This window comes from Bison bison, unplaced genomic scaffold (genome assembly GCF_000754665.1).
Source record: "Bison bison bison isolate TAMUID 2011002044 unplaced genomic scaffold, Bison_UMD1.0 scf7180017864283, whole genome shotgun sequence".
NCBI lineage: Eukaryota > Metazoa > Chordata > Mammalia > Artiodactyla > Bovidae > Bison > Bison bison.
The window spans coordinates 3,241,896-3,256,933 of record NW_011494855.1 but is presented as its reverse complement, the minus strand read 5'-3'; the positions used below and the strand labels follow the sequence as shown (position 1 = coordinate 3,256,933).

General features: G+C 37.0%; 1 protein-coding gene across 4 annotated transcripts in view; it reads right to left on the bottom strand.

Annotated features, from left to right (window-relative positions):
• The window catches only part of MKL2 (MKL/myocardin-like 2), a 230,959-nt gene that overhangs the window by 127,213 nt on the left and 88,708 nt on the right, over nucleotides 1-15,038 (bottom strand). For all 4 annotated transcript variants that reach the window (XM_010849432.1, XM_010849431.1, XM_010849430.1 and 1 more), the window contains one exon: nucleotides 5,180-5,396. In XM_010849432.1, coding sequence (XP_010847734.1) covers nucleotides 5,180-5,333 — 154 coding nt within the window. In that variant the 5' untranslated portion in view covers nucleotides 5,334-5,396. The remainder of the gene's footprint in view (nucleotides 1-5,179; nucleotides 5,397-15,038) is intronic.

Below are 15,038 nucleotides of genomic sequence, written 5' to 3'. Positions count from 1 at the left end.
TTTGAAGGCTCCAAGAAATTGTTACAAACAAAAAGAATGAGAGCTGCCACAATTAATCAAGAATTTCATTTGCAGCTGCCCAGAAGTTTGTAGCTAATTTTAAAACTTTTAATTGTGTTTAGTTTAATTCCTAAAGACTAATTTTAAAAATATAATAAAAACTAAGGAAAATTACAGTTACAGAGTACATATTTCTCTTAGTCCAAGTACTCCTCAGTAACTCTTGAGAGTCAGAAAAGAAATCTACTATCTAAATGTATCAGAATGTTTATCAATATCCTTGAGAATTATTTCAAATATTGAAGAACCTAAATATGTTAATTATAAAGTCAATGACAAAACAATTTTACATAAAATTATTCATTTCTATTACCTCTAGTTATAGAAAGGGAAAGCAAGAATCCCACAGTTTCACATCTTGGCTATTCAGCATCCAATTATTTCATTCCCAGTTGTGACACTATGAGAATTTCATGTCTCGCTGTTTGCTCCAGAGAAAAATACAACTATCTTCTCTTTCACCAACCTTTACTAGTCCATATCAGCTGGTGCATATTCTACAAAACAGGGTTTTACACAAGACAAATCCTGACCACCTTTGTGCTCTTCCAAACACCTAGACTGACAGTAAAGTCTAAAGGTTAATGAGGTGTGGGGAATTGTTTTCAAAGTAAAACCCATAGAAAAGATCAGCCGTGAACATACACAGCTTACTTTCTATGGTACAAGGCGCACAATTTCCTTTGCTGGGCTCCATGCCAAGTTCAGACTGTTTGCCTCTGTATTATACACCTCTATTGGATCCAATGTAAAGAGCCACCTTGAATTCCCTGCATGTAAGAAACTTTGGAATAAATTATTTTCTCTCTAATAAGTGGTCACCTCAAACAGAACAAGTGAAGTCTAAAACGTGTGACCCATTTAACAGATGGAAAATCTTTAAAAAGTTTTCAAGATGGGCCCACAAGCTCAAAGACCTAATAAGTGCAGTAACCAATGACACCAAAGTTTAAAGAAAGAATAACAAATAAGTCACTCTTCTCTATGAAGGCCTAAAACACAGTGACTACTCAGTAGTACATACAGTTTCAAAAAGCCCACTAATACGGAAAGGGAAAAGTGGCAGATACCCATTTTCCCAGTACGTGACACGGACAGCTGGCCTGTGGGATGTCTACAGTCATGTTAACATGATGAGATCTTCAGAGACGTGCAAAGAAGTACCAAAATCAGGAACTCTTTATGAGGGGGGAATCTATGTCAATTTACTGGTTTACTCTGTGATAATGCTGGTAGTGAGCTAAAAGCTTAAGTTCACCAACCAGCACACTTATCAGTCTTAAATGACCTCATGAATGAAAAGCTTCTTCCTCATGGTCTCATCTAAGCGTGGGCACAGACAAAGAGCTGTAGCTCTTTCAGGCATGTTGTTTCCATCTATTCTGCCCTTCCCTGCTTTTATAAGTGAAATTCACCTTAGAGCACCTAAGGCTTTCTTTTATAAACAATAAAAGAACTAACTTTCCCTTTGACTGAAATCCCTCTTTTTCTCAGTGTTAACCATCTAAAGGAATGTTGACACGGAAACGTGAAAATGGATCTATTATGTATATATTATGTCAAAACAAAGCTCAGTTTTCCTGTGTATGCAGACTCTGAGAGACAGTAAAAGGCAGGGGAGTCTGGCATGCTGCAGTCCATGGGGTCGCAAGAAGATGGACATGACTTAGCAACTGAACAACATGCATTCTTTTAGAAAGGTACGTTATTTAGTAAAAGTATATCTACCTTCCTTTATGGAAGACTGTCCTGTTGGGAAGAGTTAATTGCCTAAATGGTACACTTACTGCTGAAATGCCATTACCTTGAGAAATATTTTGCCCACATTCAAGGGTAAAGGAAAGCCCTAGCTTACCTTTACTAAACATCTTTCATATTTACCCCAGCAGTGGGAATATTCTGTCACTCCACCACCACTGCCAATGTAAGTTTTAATCAAAAATAAGGGAAGACCCTAGACTCATTACTGTACTTAAGTATCAACTTCATTTTCCTTATAAAGTTTATTTACAAACTATTTAGTGATACAATCTGTCTACATACCACCAACCCCAAATTGAAATATCTTCATTTCCTCTCCAAAAGAAAGTAATTCTAACAAGCAAAATTCAAAAGCTTAGCAAACAACAATAAAACATAATCACACACACAAAAAATCTATATTTGATTATTTCAAAATATCTAAATGTACTGTGCTATGTATGCTAAAGTCGCTTGAGTCGTTTCCGACTCTTTGCAACCCTATGGACTGTAGCCTGCCAGGCTCCTCTGTCCATGGGATTCTCTAGGCAAAAATACTGGAGTGGGTTGCCATGCCCTCCTCCAGGGGATCTTCCCAACCCAGGGATCGAAGCCGCATCTCTTATGTCTCCTGCATTGGCAGGCGGGTTCTTTACCACTAGCGCCACCTGGGAAGCCCAATATAGTACTTTCTATTAATTAATTTTGAGGCTAACATCTACGTTTTGTACACGGTATGATTTAAAGACAGCATTAAGAAGACCTAAAAAGATGAAGAATAAACATTAAAAAATCACCAAGGTAAGAATGTTACAGTTTTTCTACCTATAGATTGTTTGATGTTGTTCTACTCTATTCACATTCCCATATCCAAAAACCTGTATTTTTGACAGCTGTACAACAATTCATTTATGTCTTGGAAGGTATATGCAAATTAGGCTAACATTTCATAAGCTTGAAATTAGAGTATAATATGCCTGAATATAAGGTAAGATTTTTAACTTTCTGAAGGTGACTGTCTATATTTGAGTCCTTACACAGTGTATAATGAGATGCTCTTTCATTTACTTAATCTTGAACAAAAAAGTACTTGACGAAAACACGTTAGCTTAAAAATCAACTTCACTAGAAGCTGGTTTTAGTCTGTTTATAGAAATGTTTTAATAGAATCAGGAAAAAAAAGGAAGAAAAGAACCAACACATTATTTCCAGATAACCTTAAAATGAAGTGTTGGCTGTTGTTACAAAGAAAGATTTTCAGACACTGCTTTTAAAAAGGTAGTCAAATACCATTCTCTCAGAAAGGACACAAGTAAGAGCAATTAATTCTGGAGAAGTAACTGCGTAGCTGACGGGCAAGACTGGGAGGGTAACTGACTTTTCACTGTGTAGTCACTGGTATCCCCTACATTTTAAACCAGTTACATGTATTACCCACTCAGAAAAAAAAAAAAAAAAAAAAAAAAGATGATTAAATTCTATAACAGAAATTACAGCCTCATAAAATGTTATGACCAATTGCAAATCAAACATGAGTGATTACAAACACAACACTGTAGGACACATGAAAAACAGCCCCACTGTTCTGGGAATGGTACTTGCGGTTAGACATAAAACCTTCAGTGTCAGATCGTGCATGTATCTAAAAACCGGTGTAACTCAAACAAGAGAGACACAAATGAAGATACACCCTGGATTTCAGTGCTGCACGAATGATGCAGGGGGGTTCCTACTGATGATAAAAACACCACACAGACACACAGAGTTTAGGCAAGATGATTTTATGAAATATGAGTGTGGACAAAACAAATCCTCTATATTATTGCACTGCTTCATAATATGTGGTGTTAATTATATACATGTAACTAAATTAACAAATTCAAATTTTTACCATTTCATCTCCCTCACTCTAAAACTTTATAAGGGGAAAACCAGCTCATATCTGGGGCTTACCTTATGTTCAGGCATAAATATTCAAGAGAACACTCTTGCAAGGGAATGCAGCAAGCTGTATCAAGTAAAATTCCCACAAAGCAAAAACTTTCCCCTTACACCTCCCTCCTCTGCTACATATGACTATTTTCTTGAGCAACTGTATATTATTGAAATTTTATACAAGTTCAATTCATTTTGTTTTTTTTTTTTGAGGGAAATAATTTGAATATGATACTGGTCTAAGTATACTGTGTAAATGTGGTCAATTTATCATGTTTCAGTACACGTGGTTATATTCTACCCTACTGTCTAAGACAAAGCTAGGCTCCCAAATGATTGAAGGTTCTAAAGCCATTACCACCTAACCATAGCCTCCAGACGGCTTTGACAGGCCTGAGCAAGATGCTGCTTTATACCAAGTGCACAGACAAGGGTTGTGCCCAATACCCATCAGATATCTTGTTAGAAGGGAGAATAAGGACACCCCAGCCAAAACCAGGTACTGAAGAGCTGAGAATAGCAGTGTCTTAAACCCATTTTCCTGAATAAGATAAGGCAATTATTTGAAAAGGATCAGGAAACACTTAGAACCCAGAAAGATGTAACAAGATACATAAGGAAGTGCTCCACAGGGCAAGTTTTATTTCTTCTGGCTTTTAATTAAAATACACATTTGAGAATGGAAGATTCATGAGAACTATGGAAGTGTGGCAAATCCAGTTGAAATTCTTAATTCTGCCCTTTGATATATATGGTTAGTGAGTTTGTAAATTTTAACACTTTGTTAGTTTTTATGTTTTAAGTATTATAAAATAGATGTATCTCATCTATCTCTATTCATTTTTGTTAAAAACTGACAGTATTGTGCCTTCTGGAGACTCCAGAAAGTCTCTGATTAATCAAGAGAATTTTCTGAACAGGTAACAAAGAACAGAAATTATTCATTTTGTACACAAGTATGAGCCAGCTGAAGACTGAGAATATGGCCATATCCTATCCTCATTAATATAAAAAATACTCAAGAAATTCTTGTTTTCTTAGTGATCACTGACAGCACAAATGCTGGCAATTCTACAGTTAAGGTGCAGCACACTGGAGACAGGGAACATGGCAGGACAATCTAGTCCAGTCTGGTCTATTCTCCCTGGAGTCAGCACAGAAAGCTGCTTTCCAATGCTATGCTAGCCTGAGACCTTCTGCTTGTGCTAAAGTGGTTGAACCTAAAGCTTATTTCCAAAGATAATGTTACTACCAGAGATGCTGGGGAAATGATTAAAGAATTGAATGGCACGTGAAACCCTGGCTGCTACTCAAAACCAGCCGGCACCCCTCTGAGCTTCTCTCCTCAGGAACAGGCTGCCCAGTGGAACTGACCAACAAATTACTACCAGAGGGATACACTGGCTCACAAAAAGGCAAGCTCCGAAGCACACGCTGAACTCACCATTCTTCCTTTCGTTAAGAGGAGGCAGGTGCTGACTGGACTGCAAGGAGAGTTCCTGGAATTCGTGGGCAACGGCTTCACTTTGAGGACTTGGAGCGAGATGGGCTAAAGGTCCCAGCTCATCCTCGGTGTCCAGTGCCCCTGTGTGATCCATTGTGTCCCGGCCACCGGCAGCAGCGGGTATGAGACGCCTCTTAAACGTGGTCTGCTGGAGAGACTGACAAAATAAAGAACGTGTGAATAGATGGTACATTTCTTCTTCTGATTTGCACAGAAGTATTAAAATGGGAACCCTGAGTTCTCGTCGTTTCACTGTTGTGTGGCAATTGCCATTCATTTACCCTTTTTGGATTCAGGTTCCTTGTCCAACATACAGGGATAATATACCTCCCATTTAAAAACATGTTTACCTAGGTAAATAAATACTGAAAGGTATTTTGTGTACTTTTATCTATGCATCAACGGAGTTAATACTTAAGTCCACATTCCCAGCAACCAGCAATATTTCAGATAAAAGACTCCTCCCCATCAGCCTACGTCTCAGAGTGAGAACAGAGAACACAACTCTCAGCCAACCCACAAGAGACATACAGTTCACATCAAAGAGACAAACTAAGTCAGTGAGATTTGGGATTATTTACTATCACAGCATAACCTGGCTCATTCTGACTAATACAGAAACTGGGTAACAGAAGTACTGAAGCCACAATTAAAACCCTAAATATGTGACACTGGCTTAGGGGCTGGGCAGCAGGCAAAAAGAAAACTGTATAGAAAGCTGAAAGCTAAAAGGATGATGGTCCGTATCAAGTGATGGCAAAGCATCTGACAGGCTGCTGCTTAGCAGCATCCTGTATCAGTGTGTTCATCCACTCTCCTACTGATGGACATCTGAGTTAATTCCAGTTTTTGACTCTTACAAATTAAGATGCTATCAATGTTCTTATATGTATAGATGCTTTCACTTCTCTTGGATAAATAGCAGTGAAACGGCTAGATTGTATGGCAGCTGCATGTATAAATTTTAAAGAAACTATTTTTCAAAATAGCTGTGCCACTGTGCATTCCTACCAGCAGTGAGGAGAATTCTAGTTGGTCTACATCCTTGCCAACACTTGATTATGGCCAGTTTTAAAAACTTTAGTTTTTTAATTGGTGTGTAGTGGTATCTTGTTTTAATTTGCATTTCCCTAATGATGTTGAGCATATTTCAATGTGCTTATTTGGCATCTGTATATCTTCTTGAGGTAAGTATCTGAACAAATCTTCAGTTAATTTTAAATAGGTGGTTTTATTTTCTTATTATTGTTTCAAGAACTCTTTACATATTCTGGACAAAAGTTCTTTATCAGACATGTGACTTGTAAACATAGGCATACTTTGTTTTATTGTGCTTTACTTTATTCCACTTTGCAGATACTACATTTAAAAACAAAAAAACAAATCTTGAAAGTTTATGACAACCCTGCATCAGGCAAGTCTACTGGCACCATTTTTCCAACAACATTTGCTCACTTTGTGGTGCTGGGTAATTCTTGAAACATTTCAAACTTTTTTATCATTAAATTTGTTATGGTGATCTGTGGTCAGTGATCTTCAATATTACTGTTGAAACTATTCTGGGGTGCCACATAAGATGGCCAGCTTCACTGATAAATGTTATACATTCTGATGGCTTTAGCAATGGCCATTACCCGGTCTCTTTCTCTCTCTCTCTGTCTGGTTTATCATAGCTTTCCTTTCAAGGAGTAAGAGTTTCATGGCTGCAGTCACCATCCTCAGTGATGCTGGAACCCAAGAAAATAAAATCTGTCACTGTTTCCACTTTTCACTGTCTATTTGCCATGAAGTGATGGGACTAGATGCCATGATCTTAGTTTTTTGAATGCTGAATTTTAAGTCAGTTTTTCACTCTCCTCTTTCACCTTCATCAAGAGGCTCTTCACCTTCTGCCATTAGAGTGGTGTCATCTGTATATCTGAGGTTATTGATATTTCTCCCAGCAGTCTTGATTGCCGCTTGTGATTCACCCAGCCTGGTATTTTGCATTGATGTACTCTGTACTGAAGTTCAATAAGCAGGATGACAATATTCAGCCTTGACATACTCCTTTTCCAATTTCGAACCAGTCTGTTGCTCCATGTAGGGTTCTAACTGTTCCCTCTTGACCTGCATACAGGTTTCTCAGGAGCAGGTCTTTTTTTAGAATTCCTTTGCTTTTTCTACAGGAAAATCCAACGAATGTTGGCAATTTGATCTCTGATTCCTCTGCCTTTTCTAACTTCAGTTTGTACATCTGGAAGTTTTTGGTTCACATACTGCTGGAGCCTAGCTTGAAGGATTTTAAGCATTACCTTGCTAGCAAGTGAAATGAGTACAACTCTACAGCAGTTTCAACAGTCTTTGGCATTGCTCTTCTTTTGGATTGGAATGAAAACTGACCTTTTCCAGTCCTGTGGAAAATACTTATTACTAAAATATGCTACTAGCAATTGCCATCTGTTCTTCCCCAGCAGTATACTGGACACCTTCCAATGTGTGAAGACCATCTTCTGATATTATCTTTTTGTCTTTTCACACTGTTCATGGGGTTCTCCAAGCAAGAACACTGGAGTGGGTTGCCACTTCCTCCTACAGTGGACCACGCTTTGCCAGAACTCTTCATTGTGACTCATCCATCTTGGGTGGCCCTGAATGGCATGGCTCATAGTTTCATTGAGTTACGCAAGCCCCTTCGCCACAACAAGGCTGTGATCTATGAAGGTGTCCTTGAAAGGAAAGCTATGACAAAACCTAGACCTTGTATTAAAAAGCAGATATATTGCTTTGCTGGCAAAGATCCGTATAGTCAAAGTTATGGTTTTTCCAGTAGTCATATACAGATGTGACAGCTGGATTATAAAGAATGCTGAACACTGAAGAATTGATCCTTTCGAACTGTGGTGTTGGAGAAGACTCTTGAGAGTCCATTAGACAGCAAGGAGATCAAACCAGTCAATCCTAAAGGAAATCAATCCTGAATATTCATTGGAAGGACTGATGATGAAGCTCCAATACTTTGGCCACCTGATGTGAAGAGCTGACTCACTGGAAAAGACCCTGATGCTGGGAAAGATTGAGGGCAGGAAGAGAAGGGGACGACAGAAGATGAGATGTTGGATGGCATCACTGACTCAATGGACATGAGTCTGAGCAAACTCCAGGAAACAGTAAAAGACAAGGAAGGCTGGTGTACTGAAGTCCGTTGGGTGGCAGAGTCAGACGTGACTTAGAGACTGAACAACAACAACATTTTTAATGAAGATATATCAATTGTCTTTTCACTCATAATGCTCTTGCACATGTAGTGGACTACGGTATGGTGTAAACTTTTATATACATTGGGAAACCCAAATTTGTATGACTTGTTGTTCGCGGTATTTGCTTTACCGCAGTGGTCTGGAACTAAACCTGCAGTCTGGTTGAGGTATGCCTGTACTCTCCCCTGGTCTATGGCTTATCTTTGTGTGTTCTTAACAGTGCTTGGTAGAGAACAGATGTTTTTTAACTTTATGAAGCCAAATTTATCAATTTTTTCTTTTATGTATCACATAAAAATCTTTGATTAACCCAAGATCACAAAGATGATCTCCTATGTTTTCTTCTAGATGTTTTATAGTTTAATAGTTTACATTTAAGTCCATGATCCACTTTGAGTTAACTTTTATATCTGCTACAATATATGAATTATAACTTTTTGTTTCTGGCATAGGTATCTTTTTGTTCCAGTGCCATTTGTTGAAAAGGTTATCTTTTCTCCATTGAACTGTCTCTGCACCTTTGTTGCAAGCCAATTGACCGTGGACATGCAGATCCACCTCTGGACACACTGTATATTAAAAGAGTTTCCAAAAAGGAGAGACCCATAGAGGAGGAGGTTCTAAATTCTGTGTATTAACTGCCCACTTCTCTGGCTGACGCCTAAATTATGCACATGCAGGACAAACTCCTAACTCCTTTTATTAAAGCAAAAAGGAAAGAGCTGAGATTTTACCTGCTGCTCACCACTGGAAAGATAAGAGTTTGCAAAAGTGAGTTTAGCAAAGTTAACGGCCTGCTAAAATAAAATAATGCTCTAAGAGGGAACCTTATTCTAGAGAATCCAGAGTCTCCACAACTGTCCACCCAGAATTCCATACCCAACAAAAATACCCTTTAATAATGAAGGCAAAATCGTCATCAGGAGACACACACTACAAGAAATGCTAAAAGAATTTCTTCAGGCTGAAGGGAAGTAACACCACATAGAAACTTGGATCTTAGGAATGAAAAGCATCAGAGGTGGTAAACGCGTAGATAAATATACTAGTTTTTTCCTCTTGATTTCCTTAATATTAGCTTTCTAAGTAAAAATTATAACACTGTGTTATTGGGTTTATAATGTATGTAGATGTAACATATATGACAATTATAGTATAAAAGATGGGGGAGGGATAATCACATTACAACATTTTTATATTTCTATATACATTATAAGGAAGTTGTATGATTTTAATTTGAAACAGACTGAGAAGTTAAGGTTGTATATTATAATTTCTGGAAAAACATTTAAAAATAAAAAACCCAGTTTTAGCCAATAGGAATATTTAAAAAGGAATTCTATATAATACTCATTTAATTTAAGAAAGAACAGAAAAACAAGAAAGAGATGGGACAAACAAAAGCAAACAGTAAAACAGGAGACCTAAATTCAACTTTATCAATAATGATATTAAATGTAAATGAACTAATAAATACAATGATTAAGAGGAAGATTGACAGAATGGATTTTTCAAAGTCTAAAAATGTAGAAATGTCACTTTTAAATATGAAAACATAAATAGGGAGGAAGTATATAGATAGAAAAAGACAGGTCATACAACAAAATACCCAGAAAGGCTGGAATAACTACATTCACATCAATTAAAGCCAATCTCAAAAGGACGTGTTAGGGGATTCAGGAAAACACATCTACACCCATGGATGATTCATGCAAATGTAAGGCAAAATCCACTACAATACTGTAAAGTAATTAGCCTCCAATTAAAATAAATAAATTAAAAAATATATAAAGAAAGTTTTTAAAAAAGGATGTGTTAGGTAGGTGAATTTGCATATAAAATGACTTATTTTGCTATGGAATAATAAAATGACTCAGATTTTTTCCAAATTATGAATTTTCATTCCAAATTATTTATTCATATAATAAGATCTGTTAATAGCAAATTAATTCTAAGACACAAGTACCATAATGCCCTTTTAATGGCAAGATGTACAAACTCTGAACATCAGCACTAATGATTTGGAAAATTCTTTAAACATAAAGTTTTAAAATATTTTCATGCACTATTATCTGTTCCTCATATTAAACTTTTTTTTTCAAACTTATTATATCTTGACATTATGCTCACCTTAAACTCCCACACATTCCTCCAAATTCAGAAAATTATAAGTTAAGAAAATCTTAACAAAATGTAGCAAAAGAAAGTGTTCAAAATTTTTAACTTAATATTCATGAACATTTTTGATGGAGTACATATTCTTTCTATTCTGAAATTCTACTACCAAATTTGCAGGATGTCATCTAGTATCTACTTAAATGCTTGATAATTTTCTTTTGAAACTGAAATCCAATATCATACATAAAGAAACATTCTCTGTCCAATAGTATCTAATTGAGATATGAAAGAAATGGCCTTAGAATGAATTCTTTCATTGGGTCATAATCTATTAATAGTTATGAAAGTAAAGCAATCATTCCACTTTAATAAGACAAACTGTGATAAAATATTAATTTGTCTAGAACTGACAGAATGAATGAGCATGGAGTTTCTATCTGACATATCCTAATACATAACTTTATTCCAAAATGAAACTAATTCAACATTTATCCAATACCAGGTCAAAGCACACAAAACACTAGCAAGATCAAGCTGGGATATGGACTTCTGCTCTCAAAAGCCAAACCTCTTCATGGTCAGATACTACACCAGAGACAGAATATAATACAGGAAAAAAACAAGAGGCATTACTCTCATTTGTTCATCTATTGATTCACTCAAATCTTTTTTTCTCAATGGAGTCAAAATAACACCAATAATGATCTTATTAATATAGTTTAAAGATGCTGGGCTAAGGTAGTTCCCCAATCAAATATGTTTTGAATCAAGCAAAGTCCAAAGTCAAGTATCTCTTCACTGTACCTTATTGCTCATAATGACTAATTCAAATGAAAGATTGTAAGTAGTATATAATCACTGCTATATAAAAGAAATGCAAAATAATAAAGGGTTCAAAGAATATCAAACTTCAGAAGTTTAATATATAATCAGCCAAATGCAGACAGGTAGAATATCCAAATACACTCAACAACAGAAAAATGTTTTAGTGACAGCAAACTGCTGTCCCTGCCCTTTAAAGCCCCCAAATTACAAACGTTAGGGAAACACTGGCTAATAGATAGCAAACATAAATTTCTAAACTCAAATAAGATAAAACTTAGACCAAGAAGTTCAAAGACAAAGTTGACCAAAAAGTAATCTCTGCATTAGAAGAGTATTTACTATGAGGTCTTATGATCAAACAAATTGAAATTTTCGTATCAAATGACTTCTGAGAAACACAATTTTGAGTCACTGTACTGGTTAAGTTAGTGGTAGCAACCCTGGGTTATTTTATGCTATCAATTTTTCCTTCAAAGCTCCTGGTGGCAATTTGCTAAACATATAATGTTAAGAGCTCAAGATTTATCTACAAATATAAGAAAATATATATACAGCTGCTGTCAACTGTATATGTGAAGATGCTTTCTAAATATTATTCTGCTGTTTCTTATATTTACAAATATAAGAACATATATATAGTTGCTATCAACTGTATATGTGAAGATGTTTTCTAAATATTATGCTGCTGTTTCTATACTGTTAAATTCCTTAACATTAAACGTTAAATTCCTTAATGTTCTCAAGAATTTAGGATCAAGTCTGTTTACATTTTTGTGTAAGTAACACTCACCTTCCAGTTTTATAACCGAGGAAAAAAAGAACCACAAAAAAGAACGTTTTATCCCATCTGTCCATGGTCACTTTTAGCAATTAGGATGAAACCAGAAAATCAGAGTTCTAAAAGCACATCTTTCAATACAAATATTACTTCACTACATATTGTTTTCATTAACTCTTACCATGAAAAGTATTTTGTTCCCTTATTTTTTCTAATTTAATTCCTGTTTTGATCACTTGAATGCATTTATATTTTCAGACTATACAAGTTTGCAGAATAACGGAACATTTTAGCTGAAAGGTATCTTAGAATCTGTCTAGTATAAGTGCTTTTCAATCTTCTTCACAATATGATAATCATTTGAGTAACTTAAAATTCCTAATAGGTAGGATAAAGGAGAGGATCTCTAGAGATTTTGATACAACTGCTCGAATAGAGTGATTCTAATGTGCAGCCAGTGCTGACAATCACTGATCTAGTGGAACTCCCTAATTTTAAAGACAGGATAAATCATTTGCCCAATGAGTGAGACGAGAGGTCAGAAGCAAATTATTATAGCATGTGTAAAAAATAGTAGAATATAAGTAGGTACTAAGTGCTGTGGAAACCAAAAGAATTAAATGTCTAATTGTATTTGGGTAAGTCAGGAAAGTCTCCCAGGGTGAAGAGGACTTTGCAGACACAGAAGTTCTTTTCTCACTAGTAAGAGTGCAATGGCATGAATAGCTATCACCTAATACCAAAACGTCTGACAGGACCAGTATAGAAAGAGCAAAACATGGAGAAGCAAAGACAAGGCTGTGCAAAGACAAGCGAGTTAAAGCACAACTGTCAAGAAACGTGGATTCTGAGAAACAGTGATATGATCAGATGTGTATTTTAGAAAGATCATTCTGGCACAAGTATGCTACTGATAAAAATCTCGCGGAATAACCAGTGTTGGCAAGGATGTAGAGATCCCTTGTTCACTGTCGGTGAGTGTGTAAACTGGTGCAGCCACTATGGAAGACAGCATGGAGGCTCCTGAGAAACTAAAAACAGAGCTACCATATGATCCAACGATTCCACTACTGGGTATGCATCTGAAGAAAATGAAAACACTTATTTGAAAAGATACATGTACACCAATGTTCACAGCGGCACTATTTACAGTAGCCAAGGTATGGAAGCAGCCTAGGGACCAATCAACAGACAAGTGGATAAAAATGCAGTATATGTATAGAATGGAGTATTACTCAGCCACAAAACAGAATGGAAAATGTCATTTGCAACAACATGGATGGACCTAGAGAGTATTACACTTGGTGAAGTAACTCAGACAAAGAAAGACAAAAATTGTATGTTACCACTTATGGATGGAATCTGAAAAATAAAACAAATGAACACAAGAAAACTGAAACAGACTCACAGATACAGGTTAGGAGTGGGGGGAGGGGCAAGACAGGAGTCAGGGATTAAAAGATAAAAACTACTACTACTACAAGAAAATAAGCTACAAGGATATGTTGTACAGCACAGGGACTACTGCCAATATTTGATAATTACTATAAATGAAGTACGGGCTTCACTTGTAGGTCAGATGGCAAAGAATCTGCCAGCAGTGCAGGACTGGCCAGGGTTCGATCCCTGGGTGGGGAAGATCCCCTGGAGAAAGGAATGGCAACCCACTCCAGTATTCTTGCCTAGAGAGTTCTATGGATGGACCATGGGGTCGCAAAAAGTCAGACACGACTGAGCAACTAACACACATAAATGAAGTATAATCTATAAATATTTTGAATCACAATGTTTGTTGTACATCTAAAACTAATACTGTAAATCAATATTTACCTCAATAAAAAAGCAAATAAAATGATTACTGATTAGTTCAAGATGTTAAGAAAAAAAAAATCTCAGGCTGAAAGACTGATGGACTAGGTTAAGACAGTGGAAATAAAGAAAGGGGAATAAATTTTAAAAATACTTCAGAGACAAAATGTCAAGGCTTCATAATGAGCTCATACGAAAAGTAAGGGAGAATAAAGAATTGAGGGCGGCTGATTTGGAGAGCTGGAAAAGCTGGCAAGCAGGAATGAGTGTTCACCGTGAGAAACCGCAGGCCCCTCCGAGGGCACTTTGGAAAAAGGGTGTGGCTGAAGAAAGAGCTATTTGACTTGAAGTAAATCCGTTAACCAGTGATCCACCTCGTGGCTTCCCTGGTGGCTGCGCTGGTAAAATGTCTGCCTACAACGTGGGAGACCCGGGTTCAATCCCTGGGTCGGGAAGATCCCCTGGAGAAGGAAGTGGCAACCCACTCCATTACTCTTGCTTAGAAAATCCCAGGGACAGAGGAGCCTGGTAGGCTACAGTCCATGGGGTTGCAAAGAGTCGGACACGACTGAGCGACTTCACTTTCACTCATGACTGAGCGACTTCACTTTCACTCATGACTGAGAGACTTCACTTTCACTTTCTTTACTTAGTGAAGTAAATCACTGGGCTTCCCTGATAGTTCAGTCCGTAATAATCTGCCTGCAGTACTGGAGACCTGGGTTTGATCCCTGGGTCAGGACGATTTCCTGGAGAAGGAAATGGCAACCCACTCCAGTATTCTTGTCTGGAAAAGACTATGGATAGAGAAGCCTGGCAGGCATGTCCGTGGGGTCACAAGAGTCAGACACAACCTAACAACTACACCACCACCATCGCTTAACCTCTCAGGGATCTGGTTTTCTAATTCTGAAAATGACAAAACGAAGGAAAGGGAAGAATATCTACTACATTTCTACTCAGTCTGAAACTAAGTTTGCTCTACACTCTCCTTAATTTTGCTCTCACACCCTCCCTGTGGGTAGGTTAT